Raw genomic sequence first — 15,579 nt, forward strand, 5'->3', positions numbered from 1 at the left:
TATTGCGAAGGGAGATGGGAAGTTAGCTGTCTGTGGATGGACCAGTCCCCAGAAGCTTACTTCAGCTTTCATGTCTGTTAGCTCGATAATGCAGGGGAGTTTTTGCATTGATGGTATTGTAACCCTTTGTTGAAATGGGACCTTGAATCTTCACTTTCTAAAGTAAGAAGCTCAAACACACATTAAGGTAAGATGAACTAGGCTGGTCTTACATGTAATAGATAATCTAGTGAAACTTTTTGGACAGGATGAATTGCATGAAAAAAAGCTAGGGTCTCTGAAACATGCTGTTTTTCTGAACAGATCTATTAAGAGATCTATTCATCCATCTTTTAGAGATGGTTGAATCACAGTACTGTTGTTAAGCTTCTTAATAGGATGCATGTGATATTACAAAACAGCTTCTGCAGATCTCCATTACAGAGGCTGTTTGCAAGTGTTTTGTGGGATAGGATATATGAGCTTCTATGGAAGGAAAGATCTGTTCCGAATCTATTTACTGGTAAATGTCTACATTGCATAAAATGAGTAGTGGGGGTGTAGCTGAATTCTGGTATAGTTAGGGAAAACTGCATAACTAGCCACGTGGTTTAAATGCTGCTAATGGTTTAGTAAGCTCACCAGCTAGAAAACTCAAACTCTCTAATGCTGAAAAATGAACTTATAAAGGACATTACCTGTGTTTCTTTTCATTCACCTTATCTAAAGATTTTCTGTGATAAATTTTCTCTTAAATGCTTTTCCTCAGGCTGTGGTTTGGCTTGCTGGCCAGTTATGGCTGATAGAAATTTTGATTGTCACATGCTGCAGTTTGCAGCTCCTTCATTTGGTAGAAATGTTCAAGAGGTCACATTGTAAACTGGATCACTGAAATAATCTGTCATTAAAACTAACCCTGTTTTGGAGCTGGTGATAGTAGATGTGTTAAATGTGGATGTTTTGGGTGATTCCATTTAAAGTTAGGCACAGAAGTTTAACTGATATAACTAAGGAGACAACTGCAAAGAAAAGGTCACAAAGAGGCTTCAGCTGGAAAGCTGGTACCTTGTGAAACTGCATTGTTAGCTGATCCTTAAGTGCTTTCAAAATTCTGCTTTCTTACTTTAGAGAGAATCTGCGAAAAAGAAACTACTTCTCTAAAAAATATTGGCATAGCAACTGTGATCCTTTAGGTAGCCTATTGAAATTGTAATCAAGGTTTGTATCTCTGTGCACTACAATAGTTTTGCATCCCTTTCCTACCATTGAACAACTACTAATTTTGGTATGTTCACTTCAAACCATGTATGTGTCTAGCATCCTTGTGTTTAGCTGTGGGAGCTTTGTCTCTAAAGATTCGTTTTTAAACCCACAGAAAGTTAGTTGTGTTATTGTGGAGGCTTTGTTAAACTGCTAATGGGGATGCGATGTTTTACTTAGTGTAGTTTATCTTCCATTTCTGTAACCTTTCATTCTGTTGATTGCTGTCTGATGTATTATTTCCATGGTTTAAGAGTAACTGATTTTTGCTGGAGTTTGGTTGACCAGTAGATGTTTACGTGTCTTCTATCATTTCGAGATAAATCACTGGTTGAGCTTATACAAAGATGTGTTGCAAATGTGTTAACTGAACAAAATAATTAGTATAAATCTTCACTTACTGCTGAGTGTTGTAATTACTTAAATTCAGTCAAGTTACATTCTGTTACGTCTGGCTGGGTTTGCTTCCTCCCTTTTGTTCTGCTAGGGATAGAACCTTGTTGAATTTAAGGAAGAAAAGCTAAATCAAAATGGAGTGAGGCTTTTTACTTCCATCTTCCTTACCTCTTTCAGTAACAAAACTTTGGTTTTGCCATGCTCTGAGAAAACTCTATCTTGTCTGCAGGTGTTGTTTTTTGCAAGACTTAATAGAAAATCTCTCTTGAAGCCATCTCTCCTCCTTAGAGAGTAAGGGTGTTTCATAATCTAGGCCAGATTTGTAGGATGTGATGAATTTGTGTGAATAGAGATGTAAATCTTGAGGTTTGACTTAATATTCAAGAAGGAAATGGCCTGTAAAAACTTGAGTACTGGAGTTTGTATTGCTGGTAACTTCAATTGCACAGGGAATGACTGTCTGTGTTTTTGACACAAATTTTATGGTTTTTTAAGTTTAAGGGTTCCAAAACTGTTAAGTAGTTTAGCATAAGGTATTGACTGTAGGATGCATTATGGGTAAAACAATTTGTAAGGGGGAGTGATGTCCTAGTGGCAGTTAAAAAGTTGTCTTCAAGCTTGTGTGCTCTTTTTTCAAATTTTATTTCTTTAATCTAAAAGTAGTGAAGAATGATTAGGGGGCTGTGGAGACACCAGTTCTATAAAGTGTGTTTGTGTGGAGTGGGTTTTTTGTTTTTTAAATGCCTGCAATCCTTTTAGGATTGAGACTGGAGTGACACAATATGGGGCACAGCTGGTTAATATCTCCCCTACTGCTTCATAGGTCATTTATATATGTACACAGACTATTTTTCATTAGCCTGCATTTTGGGGGTTAGGTCAGTATGATGGAACATTATCCAACTATAATAAAGCATTACATGGAAACATTGTCAATGCTTCGTAGTAGTACAAAAAACCCAGATTGGCCTAAAAGTAGTATAGAACAAAGCAGAAAATGTGTGGAGTAAGGTGAAAAGAATGCTAAAGTTTGTGGAATAACCTCTGTAAAAGGAGTGACAGACTAGGATTTGAACAAGATTGAACTGAAGCTAGGAAGGGATGAAGCTAGAACTGTGAGTTGCTTGAGGCAAGGTAAATAGAGTGTGATAGTTCTTGTTTTGGAACAGACGGTAAATGAGAAGATGCACAAATTATTAGGAGATTAAAAACAAGAGGAAGTGGTTCTTCTCACAGCACATAGTTAAGCTATTAATCTCCTTGTTGCAGGATGTTCTTGATACTAAAAATTCACATGCTTTAATAAAGGACCTGCCCAGTTTCACAGGGAGGGGTGTGGTGGAATCCATCAAGCATTATTAAATACAAACCACTGCTCTGTGATGTAAAGAAGTTTTTGAATCTCTTAAAGATAAGGAGAGTTTCATTATTTATTGTTACGTTTGCCGTTGTACTATGTTCTTCTTTATGCGTCCTCTAATGGTTACTTACCAGGTAGGAGAGTGTTTGACAGGGGCATTTGTTTTAATTTAGCATGCTGTAATCTAGTTTTGTACTTTCTGGAATAAGGGTGGGATGGTATTACATGGTTAATTGGAAGTGGTAGGGGAAGTATTCTAAGATAAGCAGTACGGGATGTGCTGGGAAGCAGATGTGTCAACCCCAAGTTTGATACGGTGGCATCTTCTAGTGAAGTGGACTGGTTTCTGGAAGAGCATTTGAGGCATAGTGTTTAGTAGCAGAATGAAAGGGTACAGTAACACAAAACCCAATGAAGTTTTTTTTAAAGCTTGATTTATTATCTTTAAAGAAAAACAAAAAAACCAAACCTCAATGTTTATATGGTTGTTACACTGATCCTGTTCCTTGTCTAAGTTATGAAGTTTCAGAAGTTGATTGATTTCATTCAAATTTTACAGGGCTGGAGGTCACAAACTGAATTCCCACGGACTTTGTGGAAGTAGACAGCTGGATAGAGAAGAGGTTATATACCATGGCTCCAGCTGAGAGAAGCAGTAAGGTGAGCTTGTTAAACATCAGAGAATCCCCACAGGACCCCCAACCTTGTAATTGAATCCATATGAAACCAGGTTCATTAGTTTCACTGCCTGTGAAATAACTCGTTTAGCAGGGAGTGTTTTTAATCTAATGCTTACATTTTGACTTGAGAATAACTTATGTAAGGGGCTGTTTGTTTGCCAGCTTCCTTTTCAGAGATTTTCTTTTTGAAGTTCAGTTTTGAAACTGTGAAAATATATTCTAAAGAGCCATGTTTTCTGTATTTTATGGCGTTGGCAATAAGCCATCTAATTTTCATATTTCAATCTACTTTGCACTCAAAGTGGGAGAAATGGTTAGCTTTTTGATAGCTACATATTTTTATTTAAACCTCAATCTAAGTTAAAGATGCAGGAAAAGTTTTTGGAAGGCTCTGTGTGAAAAAAAGGCAATGGGACATAAGGCCTTCAAAAGCAGGTTTGAATATGTGTGTTTTGTAAGTTGGATCTTCTTTGCTTAAATGCCAAATTAAATGGTAGGCAGGAGTTCAACACAAATAAGCTGAACTCTTGAGTTCTCTCCCCTTCCTTCCCACTCTTCTTCCCCTTCTCCTGACTCATTCCCAGGACCGTTGAACATATGCAGCCTACATGCAAACTTTTTATCACCAGTTTTTATAACTCGAGTCAAAATATTTAACAAGACATTTTATTTAGCACTAAGAGTACATCCAACCCAAATGTTTCATTTTAGCCTGTAAAGCTTTGTTCATTTGTTGTTGTTACAGTATGGATTGATAATGCTCAAACTAATTAGAGTAACAAAATTAAGTCTCGTATGTCAGTCTGAGCTTTGCTAAACAGGGTGTTGTTAAAAGGGATAAGGTAAATGTCCAAAGTCCTGCCATCAGAACTTTGTATTAGAGCTGTATCATGCTGTAACATGAAGAAAGATGCCAAAAAAAGATAAATAAAGCGTGTTCCTCTTGTCAATATTCTGTGCTGCCCAGCTGATTTCCAGCGTAGCTAGAAAAATTACAGATTTCGCCTTTGCCAGTTTTAAGAGTCCTTATAACACTAACTTCTTCAAGTGTTGCTTGCAGGGTTTCTAACTCAAGAACATGAACACCGCCAATTTTTCAGAGAAATTATAATTATTGCGCTGTTGAAATTCACTTTCTTTGAGCTTACTGATAATGTGATTTCCAAAATCTGTTGGTCGCTATAGCATGGCTTATCAAACCCTTTGCAAAAACCCCTGAAGAATTTCATAAGTAATCTGTAGTAATGTGCCCATTTAACTCAAGGAGATTTACAGGGTAATAATTTTGCTAATTTTTATACAAATACATAATATTGTCTCTTTATTTTTAGGTATGCTTGGCAGTGACAATGGATTATTTATTTGCATCAGATACTCTTATATGAAAAGATCACATTTCCAAAGAGCTTAAATATAATTCCATCTTCTGAAACAGAATGGCAGGCTTCAAACGAGGATATGATGGAAAAATTGCAGGATTGTATGACTTGGATAAAACTTTGGGCAGAGGCCATTTTGCTGTGGTTAAACTTGCTCGGCATGTCTTTACAGGTGAAAAAGTAGCAGTAAAAGTAATTGACAAGACCAAACTGGACACTCTAGCCACTGGACATCTCTTTCAAGAAGTTAGATGCATGAAACTAGTGCAGCATCCCAATATAGTACGGCTGTATGAAGTGATTGACACCCAGACTAAGCTTTATCTTATCTTAGAGCTAGGTGATGGAGGAGATATGTTTGATTACATCATGAAACATGAAGAAGGTCTGAATGAGGATCTGGCAAAAAAATATTTTGCTCAAATAGTTCATGCTATATCCTACTGCCATAAACTTCATGTAGTTCATAGAGACCTAAAACCAGAGAATGTTGTCTTCTTTGAAAAACAAGGACTTGTGAAATTGACTGATTTTGGCTTCAGCAACAAATTTCAGCCTGGAAAGAAGCTCACCACAAGCTGTGGATCTCTTGCATATTCTGCTCCTGAAATTTTACTTGGGGATGAATATGATGCACCAGCAGTGGGTATGTCCTCTTTGAATTCAACCAGTAATTTAAACTTTAAATACCATGATGTTGTACCACTGTTTTCTGTTTCAAGATAGTGCCATATGTGGAAGTCAGCTAATTGGCAACTAATAGTATTATAACCTGGATGAGTTAGTTATTGGATGAATTAATGCCAGAGCAGCTCTGTTTGAAGGAGAAACTCAAACATTCTCAAAAATGCTTAAAAGTTCCTTTTGTATGAAGTTATGCAATTGTATACATTGTAATTAACTTCTCTATTAATAGTAAAGTGAATGCAATGTGTATATTTGTACTTGCTTTGATAGAGGACCCATCCCCTTTTCAGGAAAGTGCCAGTTTTAAAAATATTTTTAACATCACCACCCTCCAACCCCTTCCCAACCCACTCCCCCCCACCCCCTGCAAAAAAAAAAACCAACCCAAACCAGTGGGGTTTTTTCCCACTCATTTCAGCCATATAAGAATGTCATTGTGAGCTCATGCTGCTTACATGTTCTGCTTCAAGGTGGTAGGAATCCATTTTTAGTAAGTACTAACTTGGCTATCAAAAGAGGAGACAGGAAATAAAGGAAAGCTTTAACTCCCTCTTCCCCTTCTCTGCCTTTTTCTTTTCTGAGAACTGAAAGTAGGAGGTAAGTTCTCAGTTGCTCCTAATTGTTTAAAAAGTAAGAGAAATAGTAATGTGTAAATCAGTCTTCATGTTTCTAGCTGGAAAGTGGGGTGTGCTAGGCAATTCTCTATATCTGTTAGGTCTACTGCATATGCTATTAGAAGTAATTTAGAGTTTGTTGGTTTTTTTTTTAAAAAAGCTGTAAATGTTCATAGAATCACTGAATAATGACCTGTAGTCATACAGATTGCTTGTATCGTTGAAGTAGAACTTAATACTTCTCCAACAAATGTAGGTACATATAATTCTAAATGATGCTTCAGAAATAGCTTATTGTAGTCAACATGCCTCTTGTTCTTGTGTGTCCAGTATCTGACACTTTTTACTGTCTTAATAACACCCATTAGGACTGTGTACATGTCTCTGTTTTGCTATGGTTATAGTAGTGGCTGTACTGATGGTTTAAATTAAGACTGACTTGTCCAATTTTTTGCTAATGTACCTGAGGTAAACAATCAACTAATTTTGTATGCTGACATGATATTCTGGCACACAGTTGAACTAAAATTCTTGCATTATTTTTAATATAAATATTTTTAGCTAGTAGGTCTTATAGTCTTTGCTTAAACATTTGAATGCCACTTCATGGCTTCTAATTTTGAACAGATATTTTACTGTGGGTTTTCTGGACTTGAAAGTATTTTCTCAAGTGTGCTATAATTAGGAATTTTAGATGTCTGTGCTATTTGTGGTTTTGCAAATACATGTTGATGCTACAGTGATGTTTGACAAAATGATTTCTATTTAGAGTCAAATGTTTTAGATGAGTTGGTTTTGGTTTTATTAGTGGCAAACTAGAGATCCTAACTCCTGAGTTCTTTTGTGTTCTTCTATGTCTCTATTTTGAATTTCCTGAAGCATGAGTGTTACTGATTGCAGTGGCCTCAAAAACTAGATGGAAAAGTGCATTTATTAAATATTCTACACAGTGTCTTATGTGAAATATTTCTTGAAAAGTGGAGTAGCAGTCAAATTTTGGAGGATCAGCAAAAAATGAAGTTTTGATACTGCTGCCCAACTGAAGAATCTTAGAAGAAAGGTGTATGGGGATTAAGGGCTGGGGGGAAGGTAGCATTAGGAGGGATTATGACCAGGTGGTCCAAACTGAATTATATAGTTAACGAAGTGTACTTTGGACCTCTTAATAAGTGGAGGAATGGTGGCATCACACAAAATGTTTTTTAGAGGACTTTGTAAGCAATTAGGTAGGTAAACTTCCAAGTAGTACTTGGAAAAAAAAAAAGTTTGAATGGATTCATAGAGGAAAATCTGGCTAATATAGAGTGGATTGATGTGAACAGTAGAAGAACTAGAAGAAAATTAATTTCTTCTAGCTGATGTTTAAGGATGCTAGTTCAGTTCCATTTCTGAGAATATTTAAATACACATCAATGGTTAGTTTTTGCTTACTTACTCCCCAGTGTACTGTCTCAGTTACTGGATACTAAAACTTCTAGTTGACAGATTGCAGTACTTGTATCCTAACTTCTTTAGTAGCACAGTTTTCATCACTTTGTAATGCACTAAACATTTTCTAAAGTACTCTCAGAACAATAGTTAAAGAATAAAAATATCAAAATTTACTATGAGTTGCCAGTAAGATAATGACCTTGAAGAGTCTGGATTTTCCTTTTCTAACTGGGTAAAAAGGTCAAATATACTATGTAAGGTTTCTAAAGATGACTTATTTGTGTATTTTAAATGCAAAGATTGTGAGAAAGGAAAAAAATATTAGGGAATTCTTTAAATCCCTCCTTTCCACCAAAGGGAGTCTTAAGCATATATTCTTTTAAGATTCTACGTTTAGGAAATTTATCACTAACCATATAATTATGCAACTGAGAAATCAGCTTGTGCAAGCCTTTCTTAACCTTTAAAGATAAACTTCCATGCTAAGATGAGGTCATACTTGTGGACTAGAAGTATGTATAGATTCAGAGGTAGACATTTTCAAAAGAAGAGAAATTACATCAGTTACATTTTGATGCCTGTAATGTTCAAGGTATATATATCCTGAAATAGTGGTGAAGTGCTGTGAACTCATTCAGCTGTTGCCTGAATAGGGCTATTAATATTGCAATAATAATGACTGACAATGGCAAAGATTTTTTTGCCAGTTTGGAAGGAATTACATTATAGCTGAACCAAAAGCTAGTTGCTTAGGAGAAAGGAGGTCATGCTTTCTCCAGTGCAGCTACATGGTCCTGCCCCTTTGTGAGCATCTGACCACTTGAAAACCAACTTAATATACTAAAATGCCAAATTAAAAAGGATTGCCCAGTTTACATTCTGTGCATGTTAAGGTATATTTGCATTCAATATATTTCAAAAACCCCACACCTGTTTTCATTTATGGAAAATTATTTGCAAAAAACATTACAAGAAAAATTGATCAAGGTATATGATGGGTTTTTTTTGCCAAAGAACTTTGTCACAGACATATATTTTTTCTGATGTCGTACGAATGATACTAGAATAAGTATATAAAGGAACAGCGTCTACACTTCCTTGCTACAGAGCTGAAATATTCAGGGCAAGTCTTTTATTAAGTTATATGCTTAATAAATATCATGAAAAAGCTTGCTCTTTGAAAACGTAACTGTTTCAGCTAGTTTAGGGATTAATCTCCCCTTTGTGATGCTACTTAAAAGTTTTCACACTTGAAAAGAAACTAGTTAATTTAGGTCTCTCATTTCCTTTTGTGTTTAAGGCTGTAGTTAAAATGATGCAAGAGGAATATTAGGCAATGATCATATGTTCCCAGGGCTTTTCAAAAAGCTGACTGAGTTAGATAATGAGAAGTTCTGTTGCTTGTAGTTTCCCATGTTTTTTTCCCACTTAATTAAAATTTGTTCTAGTCAGAGGAAAGTGAGAGGGACTGTTGTTGCACATAGGTTCATTACGTAAATCAAATGGACATATTTTAGATCAGAGTGAGTGCTGTCTAGAGCGGTGGTGTAATCCAGTGAACTCCAGCAGTATTCCAAAGCAGATAGCTACAGATGAGAACGAATAGAGCATGCTTCTGGTAATACTTTTCCTTTTGCTCTACTAGCATCAACAGAGATCGGATCATTAAATAAATATAAATTACCTCTTTCCTAGGTGATAAAGTTTAATTACAGTTTTTCAGATCAGTTGATTTTTTCAGAGGAGAGCAAGTTCTATTTTAACTACTTGGCATCTCTACAAAGTATTAAGTGCTGTGTAGGCTACAATAATTCTGGAAGACATTGACACTTCTGATAGGCTTTTATTATTGTAGTTGGGTATTCTGATGTGATTTCACAGATGCATGCAAACATTTGCAGAGTAAAGTCATCCTTCTGGGGATGAGAGATGGGCAAATACGGATTGTGAGGTTGGGACTGTCTATTTAGAACAGTTGAGCACAGGCCTCTAGAATGGTACTGTAATACACAAATAATATTGTAGGTACCATCACAATTAGCATTGCAGTCTGTCGTCACAGCAGCGCCAAGAGAATGGTGGCAAGATGTTCCTCATAAAAAATATGACTAACAGGAATATTACTGTAGCTAAGTGCTATTCAACTGTCAGTTTGTAGTCCAAATCCAACTTGCTGCCTTCTTGGAAGCTACAGAGGCCAACCACTTGGATAACGTCCATTGCTTTAGTAGTTAGATGATGGCTTTCTTGCACAACTCAGACCTGGATATCTTCTGTCAGTGTGGTAAAATAATAATGAACGTATGTATTGATTATCTAGTCACACATTTTTGGTTATTAAGGGAAATGGAGAATTTGTCATACATACCTTTTGCTTTCTTGGGATGACGATACTTTGTAGGAATGATTCTAAATTCTTTTGTTTCCTTTTTGCTTCAAGCATTTCTAAGGGCTTCTTACTTGCATATAGTGGTGCTGGAGTGCACGTGGTCTTTCAAACCTTCAGTCATGTTTACCTGGTGCTTGAGTGTAGCTAAGTAGCCCCAATGACCCTGTCTGGCCTCTGTGGAGCTAGGTTTGATGTTTCTGCATGTGAACAGTACTTTATTCACAAACTGAGTGACTAATGTAAGCATAATGGCCAGTGGGTATGTACAGTGACCTTTTACAATATAAAAATGCTGAATATAAGATTTGACAGACTTGAGTTAAAAAAAAAAAAAAAGGGTAAGATACTTGCAAACCATGTACACTATTGAATCATTTATCATACCTAACAACATTTGGAGTTTCAGTATGCTCAAAATCAGATTATACCCAAATTTGACAGAAATTAAAAGCAAGAAGTCCTACAGAAGGTTTTTGCTGATTTTTTTTGTCTTGAAAATATCCCTTTTTAATGTTGTATTGCAATACTTTAGAAGAATTATACTTATAGAATGAACTTGAAGATGTAAGAAAGCTGAAAGTGGTAACATGTAGCTGCTTCCAGTGTAAGAGTTCTTCCCCTTCTGTTTTGCTTGTGTCAGTGCAGAGCTGCCTCTTCTCATGTGCTGTACTCTGTTGCATGGCTGACCATTTGATGAACTTACTTCATCAGCTAAGTTGACTGAAAACTGTTAGTTTTTCTTTAGGCTTAACTTCTGCTGGGTTAGCAGAGCTGTTCCCTTTGCATTGAGTGGAAGAGCTGGTGCAAAGGAGGTGAAGGGAGCATGCAGCTTTGACTACAGTTCTGGGGGAAGGTGGCAGGACCTACACCTCCTTTGTGTTAGCTAGTTTGGGTTAGATCAACTCAGCCTAGCTCACTTATCTTCACCTTCCATGTAAGAGAAACTCATTTGATTGAAATTCATCAAGTATTACTGCCAGTGCATTTTTAGGAGAATTGTGTGCTCTACTTTTCACCCTCAAATGCTTTTTGAAGCAAAACAGAAGGAATTGATGTGAATACCTTGTGAATTTCTGTGCTGCTCTCCTCCTGTGTACTTGTGTTAGTGGCCACGCTTTTCTACCTTCTTCCTGCTGTGCTGTGTATCTCACTGCTGGAAAAACTGAGTCAAATTTGAAAAATTATCAAAAGGACCTTTTTGTACTTTTTAGAAAGGGCAAATGTAAGGAATTTGTTGTGGAATACTTTTAGAAAGTTTCAGTCTTGAAGATATTCATGTCAGGTTAACAAAATTTTTTTAATGTTCTGTGGCAATTTGTATGCAGGTAGTAAAATTTATTTTTAATGGAAGGGGAAGTCGAGTTTTTATGTAAAATGCTATCCTTTGATTCTGACTTTCCACCCCTCAATCTACTTTACTGACAAGAAAATACTTTTAATGCCTCAAACTGAGGGTGTTATGGTCCAGGTATCAGAGCCTTGTATTCAGAAGTGAAGTTATGATGCGATGGGGCTGTAATGAAGGGCGAGAGTCTGTGATCCTTAATGACTTCTCAGTAAATGTGCTGCCTAATATTTATGAAGTATAATTTGTGTTCTATTCTGGATTACTTTATGCACAAGTCAGTAAACTGCTGGGTGAAGCAAAGAATAATTTATCCAAATGAAACTACAGAGAAGCTAAGATAGTCTTCAATTACTACCACATCAGCTAAACTGTAGCTTAAGTATAAGGATGTTTCTTGGTCACCTCCCTGTGTTCATGGGAGAACTGTTTTCATAATATTTCAAACTGCTGTTGTGCAGTAAGATTACATTATGATAAATACATCTCGGCAGCCAGGCAGCTTGATTTCATGTATCTTGCAAACAAATATTCAGATTACTTATGTTCAGCCCAAGGCTGACTAATTTGGCAACACAGATCTGGTGGGACCTAAATCAGTGGTGTACTACTTAGTTATAAACCAGATGCTCAAGTTTTGCATTCATGCGTAAAGCTGTACTAAGATCTTAATTTTTATAAATAAAGTACAAATTGTACATTGTACAGCTAAAACCTGTAGGAAAAGATAGTGGATCAGAAAATATGAAGGATTTCTTACATACCAGGAGCAAATTGACTTTAGTATTTATATACAAGAAAACCCCCAAACATTGCAGTGAAACAGGTATATAAGCTGTACGTGCTGTATAGACTTTGATATGTTCACTGATTTTGAGAACATGTTTTATACAGAGAAAAACATCCTTCTACATTTAACTAATTAATATTGGGTTTTATCCTGGCTAATTATTTTCTGGAGTAGTAGTATTGAAATTCACACTGAAAATGTTGGGTTTGTGTTTTTAATGTAGATTCAGTAACTTCTGAGATGTGGCTAAGCAATGGAAACCAGAAGAGAAAGAATGCATTTCTAAATGCAGAATTGATGAATCGGAGTATAACAGGCTATTTTGGAATAAAGGCAGTGGCATGTTTTCAATAAGACCTTTCAATGTTGGTGATTTTTGTTAAAATACCCTTACTGAAATTTGAGATGCAGTATTTACTAAAAAGTAAAGAACGAGTTTCTTGTCTGTATTTTAATAGTTTTATGCAGCCAGCAAACCCCATGCTATATTGTCTTCAGGAAAAAGTAAGTACTAGTTACGAGAGTGAATGAAAATAAGAATTGCTTCCAAAGATAAGACTAGTTACTGATGATTATGTCTTAGTCAAATAAAATAACATATATAGAACAGACTGTTTCATCAGACAGATAAGCTAATTATGAAAATAATTTGCTAAATGCCATTTGCTATTTATGCTCTTTTTTGGAGGGATGGGGAAGGAAAAGACTTCTAATTCTCTTCTCTGTTTATTCTTATGGTAATTTTAATTGGATTTGTAGTGCTTTAAAACAAGGAGAAAACCCAGTTCTGCCTGTTAATTTTGAAAATGTTAGCATTGATAGCGGATGATCGCTTACTCAGCCTTCTGCAAGGGAAAAATATATCCCACTTTACAAAGATAAAAAAGTTGAATTAACAGACGGTGGCACCTCTGAAAACTAGAGATCAGTACACAACTTTATTCAAGGCCTTTTTCATTAAAAGTTGAGGAATGGAAGAATAGTTCCATCAGGTAGAAATCTTGTATCTATGAAAAAGTAATCTTTGTTTTTTACTCATCATCTTCAAATTTTACAATTGGTCCATTTTGAGCATCTTCCAGATTTGCCAGCAGTCTGTGCACATGGCAGAGTAAAAATACTTGTGATACACAGAAATGCTGAAATCATTAACACAGTTATTCTATACTATCTTGCTACTGACTTTTTATGCAAGTGATGCAACTTTTTAAAGCTTTTTGGCTTAAATGGGTGTGGAAATAATTTTCTTGTTCTTTTGAAGCACAAGTATATCAACAATATAATGGGCACCATTCAAACAATTCAGTAGTATGATACCAGCTTTTATCCTTTTATACTGTAGTATGTAATTTTACATCACTATTTCTGATAGAAGTCTCATTTTCTGCAGTGTTTGACTTGTCATGAAGTTTTACTCTTAAACTGTTTAATTCTTCAGACAATTATGTGAAGCTATGCTATAAATCTGAATGTTCATTCTGTTTTCCATAGCCTATGCTATGAATAGGATCTTAAATTTTAATTTGTAAGAAACGTGCTTACCACTGTTACCCTTGTGAGTTATCAGCCTGTACCTACTCCTGAGTCCATTGAAGGTCCACCCCTAAATTCCAATCCAAATAAAATAGTTCACGATGAGGTTTTGTGTCTGAATTCAAAACAGCAGTCTTAAGATATTGTGCAGTTGCTGCCTAGCCCTGAATGTACCCAGAATGCAGAGATGCTGATAATCTTTACATTAGATTTTCCTATTTAGCTCTGAACTTGATATTGAAGTGCTGATGTGTTAAGTCTCTTTGAAGGCTTGTATTCAACAGGTTTCTGTGGATTGGGCTTTCTTCCACAAATCTGCTCTGAAGAGGTTATAGCAGCAGTGGTGATAACATTATCTTTAATGTCTTAAGATAATCGTTAGAATAATTCCCATGGTGCTGGAAATTGGGGTCTATTTTCATCATTTATCCACAGTCCATTGATATCTTTGCAGTGGCAAAATGAACATGTAAACATTTGTCATCTCCACAGAAGTTGTGTTGTTTTCTTTTTTGCTTATTATGTGGCTTTTAGTTGAAGATGACTATAATGATCAGCTGTTATAGTAAACAGTGCAATGAGAAATGTATAAAACCTGACTAAATTCATTCAGTATTGCAAATCACTTCTGAATAAGATGACTTTCTGTAGAAAGATCAGCCTTATCAACTGATATAAACTGGGTAAACTGTTAAGCAGTTCTACATTTAAGTTAGGAGGGTGAAAAAAAAATCTTCAGGTCTGAAATAAACAACGTTACTAAGCAGATTCAATTTACATTATGTAGTTAAATGCAAACGTGTCTATTCCAAAATAAGTATGAATTTTTAGCTGCTTGAAATCACAAATTCACATAGCAGAAGCGTTACTTCTGATGAATGGTAGAAATTTGGGCAAATCTTAAGCTCTAAGGATCCCCTATGTCACATAAGTTGTAACTTTCTGAAATTTGTAGTGCTTATTTTAGGAGTAAATCATGAACTTTAAAAGGCAATTAATGGCTAGTGAAATGGTGAAGTCCAGCTTGGTGGCTAAGCAGATGAATATGGATATCCTTTGTGCAGTGTCCAAACTTGAACATAACAGATGTTTGACTGCCCTGTGTTTAAGACAGGCGTAGCATAGACAGCTAATGACGTTGTTTGGTTTCTATGGCAGTGACTTCATGTTATGTAAGGAAGTTGCGTATACACAGCCCTGGTTGTCATGGTTCTGGGAATCCTGCTTGAACAGCCCTTTCCTGATCAACATTATTTAATGGCTTTAAAAAACAATAAAAATCTCTACTGCAGCTAGCTACTAGTGTTTTTAAAAGTTCTAACCTCTCTTACTTTATTCTTGTTACAGCAATGGCAGTTTCAAGTTACTAGTACTCAATTTAAACTGCACCTTGAGACCTTCACTGTGCTTTTGAGAGAGACCTTAATTTTGGCTACTGAAGTACACAAATGTGCCTTGCCATATTTATTTGAAGTTTTACAGGTTATAAGCATGCTAAATGCATACAGCATTTCCAGCCTACATACTACTTTTCCACCAGTTGTCTGAAGAGAGCAAATTAGATGACCCTTGGACGGGAGAAGCAGTTTCCGTAAAGTCTTCAACTACTCTTTACCAAGAGTAGTAAAATCCTTGAAATTGTGAAAAATAAACTAGTGTTTAAATCTGCTATTCTACAGGTGGGTCTCTGTCACCCTCTTCTTCCTTCAGTTAAGGGTCTCAAATCCAGAATTGTC

The 15,579-nt window shown here is 35.9% G+C and overlaps 1 protein-coding gene across 1 annotated transcript in view; it reads left to right on the forward strand.

Moving 5' to 3' along the window:
- Positions 1–3,554: 3,554 nt before the first annotated feature.
- Positions 3,555–15,579, forward strand: part of SNRK (SNF related kinase) — a 29,176-nt gene continuing 17,151 nt past the window's right edge. Inside the window, exons 1-2 of the mRNA XM_026842356.1 lie at positions 3,555–3,655; positions 5,007–5,700. Of these exons, the coding sequence (XP_026698157.1) occupies positions 5,112–5,700 (589 nt within the window). The 5' untranslated portion in view covers positions 3,555–3,655; positions 5,007–5,111. The remainder of the gene's footprint in view (positions 3,656–5,006; positions 5,701–15,579) is intronic.

The sequence above is a fragment of the Athene cunicularia genome (genome assembly GCF_003259725.1).
Source record: "Athene cunicularia isolate RWA chromosome 2 unlocalized genomic scaffold, athCun1 chr2_part1, whole genome shotgun sequence".
Taxonomy (NCBI): domain Eukaryota; kingdom Metazoa; phylum Chordata; class Aves; order Strigiformes; family Strigidae; genus Athene; species Athene cunicularia.